Source organism: Rutidosis leptorrhynchoides, chromosome 8, assembly GCF_046630445.1.
Source record: "Rutidosis leptorrhynchoides isolate AG116_Rl617_1_P2 chromosome 8, CSIRO_AGI_Rlap_v1, whole genome shotgun sequence".
NCBI lineage: Eukaryota > Viridiplantae > Streptophyta > Magnoliopsida > Asterales > Asteraceae > Rutidosis > Rutidosis leptorrhynchoides.
In genome coordinates this window covers 54,591,542-54,601,988 of record NC_092340.1, presented here as the reverse complement: position 1 = coordinate 54,601,988, position 10,447 = coordinate 54,591,542, and the positions used below count along the sequence as shown (strand labels likewise).

The 10,447-nt window shown below is 35.7% G+C and overlaps 1 protein-coding gene across 1 annotated transcript; it reads left to right on the top strand.

Moving 5' to 3' along the window:
* The first annotated feature begins 4,388 nt into the window (after positions 1-4,388).
* LOC139862980 (phenylalanine ammonia-lyase-like) lies at positions 4,389-9,366 on the top strand. The gene is made up of 2 exons (XM_071851615.1): positions 4,389-4,904; positions 7,409-9,366. Exons 1-2 carry the CDS (start codon positions 4,522-4,524, stop codon positions 9,156-9,158), a joined length of 2,133 nt encoding a protein of 710 aa, XP_071707716.1. The 5' UTR covers positions 4,389-4,521; the 3' UTR covers positions 9,159-9,366.
* Positions 9,367-10,447: the final 1,081 nt, after the last annotated feature.

The window sequence follows — 10,447 nt, the reverse complement described above, 5'->3', positions numbered from 1 at the left end:
ACATATAAAGATTAAGTTTAAATTTGGTCGGAAATTCCCGAGTCGTCACAGTAAAGTAATGTAGACCACGAGATTTCAGTGCTTCAACTAGCAGTTTAAATCAATATTTTAAATCAGTATGATAAAGTATATGCCTTGGGCACCCGGTAACTAACTTAACGTAATAATAATACCCCCTAAAAGTACACTTGGCGAGTGCGAATGTTCTCGAAGTATCAAACACCCGTTAAATGCTAGCGTGACTAGCCCGAGTGGGGATGTCAAACCCTATGGATCCATATCTAATATTCGCGTTCACCGGTTCAAAAACCAATGATTAAACGTTACCGTGCTAAGGGGAATCTTTGTGCCGTTACATCACCCACACATATGTAAAGTTTAAGTACTCGTGTCTAGTATGTAAAACATAAAAGGTGCCTGTATTCTCAGTCCCAAAAATAGTAAAGTAAAAAGGGAAGCTATAACTCACAGTGAATAAGCAGTAAAAGTCGATATGAAAAGTATGCAAGTAGTAAGTCGGTCCGAAAGGTCTTCAACCTAAGTCAAAGGTCACTAAGTCAGTATGTTGTCCCCAAAAGTTTAAAAGTGCATAAATTAAGTCTAAGTGTCATCATAATCATCATTCATCAAAGCTAAAGTAAGTTTAACAAGAATAGAGATCGAAACAATAGGCTGCCTTAGGACAGCTGTTACGACCTCTATACAAATAGAAAAGATGCGTAGTCAGTGGCCAAGGCTCCGTATGTGAGTCCTCTAACCGCTGACCAATTTTCAGAACCTAACTCGTCTTCGTTTGACCGTGGCGACGGTTTAAGTGCGAGTAGGTTAGAAATTTTAGCACAACGTTACAAAGGCGTAGTGATTTTCGGAAGGCTATAAATCCTAAACCATTTATCGGATTTAGGTGAGTCTTAAATGAAAAGTCATCTAATTGAAACGAACTATCTGAAAATCAATTTTTCAGAAGCCCAAAGAGTCTGGTCAGGCCCCGAAAAATAGTAAACAAGTGCTTCGGTGGGATTCTTGGTGCTTGATGCTCATCACGGTTCTCATCCTTGATGCTTGTAGCTTCAAGTGTACAACTCATTGATGTGTTAGCATCACTTTGACCAAGATTCAACCATCAACACACAAAATGTCAAGACTAAGTAAGAATACAACTCACTTAAGAATTTTAGGAGGATGATGAATCAAGGTTATATCATATTCTTAGTCTTAACACAAACACAAATTCTATCTACAACAAAAGCTACAAACTTTCATTCAATCAAACAAACAAGACAAAAATTTGATCAAACAAAGTAATGGAACCCTAAGCTAGAGAGCTTGGATCCTTTTCACAAAAGTTATGAGATTATAAAGCTAGAAAGCTTGAATCTTTTATGTTCTTGAAGATCTTGAAAGCATAAAGCCAGATCTTCAAGTTTCATGAAGACCATAAACACAAGTTTAGATCTTTATAACAAAATAGAGAGACCATAAGCTAGAAAGATTAGATCTAACAAAAGTAATGAAGATTCAAAGCTAGAAAGCTTGAATCTTGATTGTTCTTGAAGATCCTTGAAGCATGAAGCTAGATCTTCAAGTTTCATGAAGATCATAAACACAAGTTTTGATCTTTACAATAAAATAAAGAGATTATAAGCTAAAAGATTTAGATCTAGCAAAATAAGTGAATATTCAAAGCTAGAAAACTTGAATCTTCCATGTTCTTGAAGGATTCAAACTCAAGTTTGAATCTACAAGATATAACAAGATCAAAAAGCTAAAAAGCTTGATCCAAGTATGATGATGATGATGTCGTGTATGAAAGAAGAAGAAGAAGAGAAATAAAACTTAAAACTTACAATTTTTAGAGTGAGAAAGACTAGAGAGAAAATAAGAGAGTAAGTGTGTGTAAAATGCAAATGAGATTAAGAGTGAAATGGGTGAAATAAGGCTTGTATTTATAGTGGTAAGGTGGTGGATGGTGTCTCAAAACCGTAGGGGTATGGGGGCACAAGGGGGACACCTTTTTGCTTTTTGGTTAATGGTGGTCTAAAGTTGGTGCTTATGTTGGGATCCCATGCAACATTAGTGATAATGGTTAACAAAAATGCTAGTATGTTGGCTCTTATAAATGGGCATTTGTCTTACATATAAATGGGTCATAATTCATTAATAATTGGGCTAATTAAATAGTCCACTAGCTAGAGTAGGGTGGGCTAAAGTCCAACAAGGCAGAAAGTCCAACTAGACTAACTAGTGTGCTCTAGTAAATTACTAAGAGTAATTAAGCATCCAAAAACCCAAGTAATTGTTATTAGAAAATAACAATTAGTATTACGTAGTCATAATATTCCGATTATGACCAAAGTTAAACGTGTACCGAAAAACATAGCTCGTTTCAAACGTCAAGTGACACCAACGGTCGTAAAAGCATTCGGGGATCAAGTTAAGTGATTAAACACTTAATAGCACGTTTTAAAATATAAACGAAAGTAATTATCATGAAATAAGATCCCATAGCATAAACTAGCTCAGTACGCACAAATACGCAGTTTCGTGAAAGCAGAAAGCACAAAAGCAAGTCGAAAAAGCCGGGTCGTTACAGATCTAACTGATGTTAGGTATTGATGTACATTACGAGGTCGAATTGGAGTTGACTAGTCATACGCAAAGGGGTTGAGAAAATCATTTTATGATATCGATATTAGTGACTTTGAACTATCGATGTTGTGTGTGTTGTTTAAAGAAGAAATACCTTTCGTCTGATATTTTGTATTTTGACGAAGAAAAAATAATAATACGAGTTTATTATGTGGAATAAAGAATGAGAGGCTAAAAAGTAAGCGCCAATACACGCTCTAGCAGAATTAAGTTGTATCTTGTCCCACTGTTGCTTCTTCGGGCATCGTTGATAAGCAAGCGGATGAATCAAATATTAATTTTACTTGATCATGTTGATAGTTCAAAAGAATGGAGGCGAAGTCTTCGAAGAGTTCAAATGGCAAGGATGTGCTAGTGTTGCGTGATGAAGACGAAGTTGACGATTCGAACAAGAACGATGTTTTTTTATGTTTTGGTGAAGAAAGGTTTGGTTCCACCCTCGTTGGGAACCCTCATTGGTAGTGCCTTGACTAATGTTTTGACTTATTCGTTTAACTCTCGTAAGGGTAAACCTCTAAATCAGATGAAAGTGAATGGTAAGGTGGTTAAACTGATCACAAAGAATCGAAAGGGGTAATTGGTTGATGGTTAGATTTGCTGGTTTTGTTTTGTTGTGTACGGCTTGAGTTTTGGTTTTGCTCGTTTGGATTGTTTTGTATTTGGTTGGTTTTGCTCGTTTTGTTAGTGGTCGTGTCGTCTTGTATCTTTGTTTTGGAGCCGGATTTTGAATTCCTGATCTCTTAAGGCTCGGTTTAGTTAGTCGTAACTCGTGTTATGGTTGGTTTACTGTGCCCGAACCTTGTGATAAAGTCGTTTGTAATCTTGTTCGTTTTTTAGTATTTCATTCAAAGGACTTTGTTACATAGTTTGCATTATTTTTCTAGAAAATAAAATAAAATAAGAGAAGCTAGATTTATTGCACTTGACGCGGGCTAGCAAGCCACAAGCAGATTGGAAGTGATATGTACACAATTATTTTTTTGTTATGCATATAACCAATATGCTTTATAGTGTTGTATTGTACAACACTGTAAAGCATATTGATTGTGTAGATAACAAAAAATGATTGTGTACGTATTATCACCGAGATTAATACAATTTAGAAACGAAGTGACCGTGCTACTTCGTACCCCACAATAAGTCACGTTAGTCAGCCAATCATAATTTGTGATGTTTGACTTTGACTGAAAAACACACCATCTTTTACATAAAGCCTTAAACTCATTTTACATGCGTCATGTGTACAATGATCTCTAATCTTTTAACTTACCGATGGTAAAAATAACCCGGATAATATTGTTGGGTGTCTCAACGCTTAAATAAGTTTCATTAATTAATCAATGCACCGTTTGTTATACTTTAAATCAATTACGTAGTACTATTTTAATGTACAACATAAAGTCTCACCCAAAATATTTCACGATTAAAGAAAAACAAAGTTTATAAAAAAAGCAAAATATAAACACCCACCAACTACCACTCTTTTTCACATTTGCGGCCGTTGAATAGCATGCCAAACCCAACCTACTACTCTTTGCTTTACATGTAGGCCCCATCTCCAAGGATCATTAACATCATCTCTACCGTTGATTAATTATAACCATAATTAACGGTGATGATTACTCCTCAACCAACCCACCAGTCTAGTCTACCTACTAACATCCTTTCACAATTTATACGTACAACCACTCTGTCTTCTATATAAACCACATCCTAACTCAACACCTACTTAACACATTTCATAACCATTCAATCTTTCCATATCCAACTTATATATAACTGTTAAGAGTGTGATAATAATATTACGGAGTAATATCAACGACATTTTTACTTAAAGAAAGTAATTAAATTAATTCAATAAATAATATTACAATGTCGAACGGGCATGCAAATGGGGTTGCAACGGAGTTGTGCGTTAACGGGGATCCGTTAAATTGGGGGGTGGCGGCTGAGGCGTTAACGGGGAGTCATCTTGATGAGGTGAAAAGAATGGTGACGGAGTTTAGGAATCCGGTAATCAGAATTGGTGGGGAGACGTTGACGGTGTCACAAGTTGCGGGGATTGCGGGAACTGATGACGTGGCGGTTAAAGTGGTGTTGTCTGAGTCAGCAAGAGTTGGTGTAAAGGCGAGTAGTGATTGGGTGATGGAAAGTATGAATAAAGGGACGGATAGTTATGGTGTTACCACCGGATTCGGTGCCACTTCTCACCGGAGAACCAAGAACGGCGGTGCTCTTCAGAAGGAACTCATTAGGTATAATAATTTATATTTATATATACATATATATATTTGTAAATAACAAATATTTGATTTTTTGACTTTTAAATTAGAGTATAAAACAGAATTTTTCTAAGGGCTTTGGAGATGCGTAAAATAGTTTGGAGCTTAATGCTGAATCATTCGGCATTCAATCTGCTTATTTTTGAAAATGAATGATAGTGGTGAATGGTTGAGCATTCAGTGCTGAACCATCGGCAGTGCTGAACCATCGGCGATTGTAGGATCAAAATTCAACGTTGTCCTATACAATTTGAGTGGCACTTTTTTTTTTTTCAAAAGAACGGCTATTTTATTCCATAAAAACCATTAAATTTAAAATTATATAGAGTTATATTTATAAATTTAATGGTGTCATATACAATTTTAGTAGTATTTTATCAATATAAAAAGTTAATTAATGGTGTGTTTTGACCCCACTTCACTATACATACAATCGCGTGTACGGTTGAAATTCTCTCTTAATCATTAAACAATCATTAAACATCTCAAATTTATTTTATGTAATATTATTTTTAAATTATGACACTTGTTAAATAAATTTTTATTCATTTCAAAGGTTAATAAGACAATTTAACTCCATTCACATTATTCGTTCAAAATAATTATCAAACAAGTTATTTTCATTCAGGAACAACTTCATTCAGATTCTTTGAATCATTTAGATTTTAAATAATTCAGCGTTGAATCATTCAGTTTTATCAAACACTCTATATTTCATTTTAGCGTCGTTGCATTTATTTATGTTCATTATTGAAGATAAAGGCAATTTAATTTGTGTTTAATGACGACCAAAACATTTTTATTGTGTGAATTACATATTTGAATGTCTAAAATAAAGCTTTATTTAAATTTAAATGGTTAAATATTTATTATTAATATGTTTTTTATAATTATCATTATTCTATTAATATTGGCTTTCTCCTTTTCACAGATTTGAAATGGCTAGATATAACTGTATGTACATACTTAATTTAGACTTTGTTTAAAAATGTTTAAAATAATGATTGGTGTCGTAAACTACTACTCCGTATTGTTTACTTATTATATGAAAAGTAGCATTATTTTGTCCGTTGTTAATTGTTGATGACCCTGTAGAAGGAAAAAACGATATATATTTGCAGCGTTAGGTGGATGTGTGTGATATTCATTAATCTTTATTCTTAATTTATAATAATTCTAAAATAATACCGGGTAGTATAAACTAGAAAAAATTCGACCGCGCGTTGCTGCGGTTGTATTCAACGCGCGGTCGGATTTTGATATACGTTGTTTGGTACCTAATATATCTAGTAGGTTGGATTGTTTGTTGAACGTATATGTATATGTATGAAATATAGCTCGAAATATTTAGTGTTTTTTTGACGATGTCCGTTTCGCGTATAGTTAGTCGCGTTGTGTTCGTAAAATAATATCAAGTTGAACGGTGGTCTCGGAAAAATTTAGCTCGCACCCAGCGAGAATATAGGGCCCGTTATTTAGTGTTTTTTTAACGATGCCCGTTTCACGCATAGTTAGTCCCGTTGTGTCCGTCTGATTTTTTCGAGTTGAACGGTGGTCTCGGAAAAATTTAACTCGGACCGAGCGAGGAGATAGGGCCTGTTAAAAATATGGGTGGAATTATTTTCTTTTATTTTTAAAAAATTATATATTTACGCTTTTTACCTCTGAAAAAGTGAAAAGTTGGGGGTCGTTGTGTAAATGAAGCCGAATTTGAAGGGCTGGTTGCAGTGTGAACGCAAACTCAAAACGACAATCGGATAAGAATGAAACTACGAATTCATCCATGCATATTAGGATATAGGGTAAAAATAAATAAATAAATAAATAAATAAATATATAGCTTAAGTTGCAATAAACAAACAAAAAAAGAAATACGTGTACCAAATTTTGATCGCCAAACTCGTCAAGAAAATAGACCGAGCTAGACAAATAATTAAGCTTTCCATTTTATTAATACATATATATATGATATATATGATAATAAAAAAATTGGTGAATGGACCAATAGCCTAGTGGTGAATGACTCACTCTCCCTTAGGGAGGTGAGTGTTCGATTCTCACTAGTTGAGTATTTTCCAAATAATTGGATCAAAAATCATTCTTACCGGGCTCAAATAATCTCTTGGTCCCACGCATGCGAAGATTGCAACAATAACGGTAGCCCACTGGATGGGTTGACAAAGTCAACACAGGGCTAACATGTACCTGCCGATACACATATTTTTTGCAACAATATGATATATATGATATATGATATGACATTTGACATATGATATATGATATTTGTTACTCCGTAAATGATATAGTTGAGAGTTACAACTTCACAATCACCATATAGCACATACACATTTTTAATTCTATTCATAACTATGACAATAGATATTTAATCTTTTGGTTTTTATCTTGTTTATGATTTATGATACCGTGTATGATAATAATAATTCATCGTCTAAATTATGTTTTGTTTTATGATTCAGATTTTTGAATGCCGGAATTTTCGGAAATGGGACTGAATCAAGCCACACCCTTCCACATTCAGCTACAAGAGCTGCCATGCTAGTTAGAATCAACACCCTCCTTCAAGGTTACTCCGGCATACGTTTCGAGATCTTAGAAGCCATCACTAAGTTCCTTAACACCAATGTCACCCCATGTTTGCCTCTTCGTGGGACCATCACCGCGTCCGGTGATCTGGTCCCACTATCCTACATTGCTGGTCTTCTCACCGGTCGTCCCAACTCCAAAGCCGTGGGACCCAACGGCGAAATCCTCAGTGCGCAAAAAGCGTTCAACTTAGCGGGTGTTGAAGGTGGATTCTTTGAGCTACAACCTAAAGAAGGTCTAGCACTTGTTAATGGTACCGCCGTGGGGTCCGGAATGGCGTCCATGGTTCTTTTTGAAGCCAATGTGCTTGCATTGTTGTCAGAGGTATTGTCCGCTATTTTCGCTGAGGTCATGCAAGGAAAGCCTGAGTTTACGGACCACTTAACACATAAATTGAAGCATCACCCAGGTCAGATTGAAGCTGCGGCAATTATGGAATACATTTTAGATGGTAGCGATTTTGTTAAGGCGAACGCAAAGGTTCATGAAATGGACCCTTTGCAAAAACCTAAACAAGATCGTTACGCGCTAAGGACATCACCTCAATGGCTTGGCCCACACATTGAGGTCATCCGCTCGTCAACTAAGATGATCGAACGCGAGATCAACTCAGTAAACGACAACCCTTTGATCGACGTTTCAAGAAATAAGGCTTTACATGGTGGTAACTTTCAAGGAACACCAATTGGTGTTTCGATGGACAACACTCGATTAGCTATCGCCTCGATTGGGAAGCTTATGTTTGCTCAATTCTCGGAGCTTGTAAACGACTTTTACAACAATGGTTTACCTTCAAATCTTTCGGGTGGACGAAACCCTAGTTTGGATTACGGGTTTAAAGGAGGAGAAATCGCTATGGCTTCTTACTGTTCGGAACTCCAATTTCTAGCGAACCCTGTCACCAACCACGTCCAAAGTGCCGAACAACACAACCAAGATGTAAACTCTTTAGGGTTGATTTCAGCTAGAAAAACATCAGAAGCAGTCGAAATCTTGAAGCTAATGTCTACCACATACTTAGTAGCTCTATGCCAATCCATTGACTTAAGACATTTAGAAGAAAACATGAAATCGACTGTCAAGAACACTGTGAGCCAAGTAGCCAAAAAGGTTCTAACAACAGGAGTCAACGGTCAACTCCACCCCTCAAGATTCTGCGAAAAGGACCTACTTCAAGTAGTCGACAGGGAGTACGTATTCGCCTACATTGACGACCCCTGTCTCGCCACTTACCCGTTGATGCAAAAGCTTCGACAAGTTCTAGTCGATCATGCGTTAAACAATGGTGAAATCGAAAAGAACACAAGCACTTCAATCTTTCAAAAGATTGTAACTTTTGAAGAGGAACTTAAAGCCATTTTGCCTAGAGAAGTTGAGGCTGTGAGAGTTGCATTTGAAAATGGTAAATTGGCTATTCCTAACAGGATCAAGGCTTGTAGATCATACCCATTATATAGGTTTGTGAGGGAGGAACTTGGGTCTGAATACTTGACAGGTGAGAAGGTGACGTCACCAGGTGAGGAATTTGACAAGGTGTTTACAGCAATGTGCAAGGGTAAAATCATTGATCCATTGTTGGAGTGTGTTCAAGGTTGGGATGGTGTTCCACTTCCAATCTCTTAGAACCCAAATTGTTTGCTATATATGTACGCGTGTAAAGATTCTATATTTTTCTTTTTCGACAAATTATATTATCGGATAATGCTTTTGTTGGAATTTCAACATTCAAATTTGTAACTTTTGTTATTAGTGAGTTAAGTTATTAAATAGGTTTATTTTATATGAATGTATTTTTTGGTTATAATGAACTTGTAAGATTATTATTCTGACCCATCGATAGAAGCACTTATCAAAGAAGGTATTTAATCGGGCCTTGGTTTTTGTTGATTGCGTGCCATCTTTTTGTTCATAGTTTTTCGGTTGGTGGTGTTACGTAGTTTGCATTTGTTTTGTTTAGTTAATGTTGGGCCTAGGTTTTCGTTGTTTGTAATCCTATTTATTCGCCCGGGTTGGGTTAGGTTAGTTGTATCTGGGCTTGTCTTTTGACCCGTGTTTTATATGGTTTGGCATTCATTGTTGTGATGAACCGTCTTCATTTTCTCTAGGAATTATCATAAAAAAGTCCATTTATTGACCCTTTCTGCGTGACAGCTAAAAAATAAAAAATTCCAATTTGCACTCGCAAGGAGCAAGATGCCTCTTGCTCCCTTGCGCCTTGCGACCTTGGTTTCACCAGGTGGAAGCAAGGTCGCAAGGAGCAAGAGGAACCTGCTCCTTGCGAGGTCAAATTGGCAAAAAAAAAAAAGAAAAAAATTGGGCTCTCACGTAAAAAAAAGGTTGAAAAAATGAGTTTTTTTTGTGATAATCCCTTTACTATAATGTTTTGTTAAAAAAAAAAAAAAAATTAATAGAAGCAACTTCATGTGATAACTAAGATTATGTATACCAGAGTAAATAGAATAAATTATGCCTGTATTATTGAAGTGGAAGTGAACTCAACAAAGTAAAATCAAACCGAAATCCAATTCCAATTTGCAGAACCGAACTTCGAATTCAAATTCGATTTGATTTTTTCTGTTTCATTCGATTCGGTTTTCAGATTAAAACGGTTTGAAACAAATAATGAATTCCCCTAACCAAACACACACATCTTCACACATCCCGACCCAAGTGAAATACTAAAATATTGAATGCCTTGACGCAATTAATGGTGAGAACTAACATCATAGTGAACAATCAACATCTCTCTGAAGAAACTATCAAAACTCTATAATCACTTGAAACGTCCACTAGATTGAACACTCGGTTTCGAAAACAATAAACTTCTAAATATCATAAAAAATTTCCACGCTTTACCCCTTTTTTATTACTTCAATAATTTATATTCTAAATAAATTTAGTTAAACTTAAAT

What these genes read in the sequence shown, in the direction of transcription:
- LOC139862980 (XM_071851615.1), top strand. Translation starts at nt 4,522, where the DNA reads ATGTCGAACGGGCATGCAAATGGGGTTGCAACGGAGTTGTGCGTTAAC. An exon ending in CTTCAGAAGGAACTCATTAG is followed by an intron (nt 4,905 to 7,408) that starts GTATAATAATTT and finishes TTTATGATTCAG; the next exon opens with ATTTTTGAATGCCGGAATTT.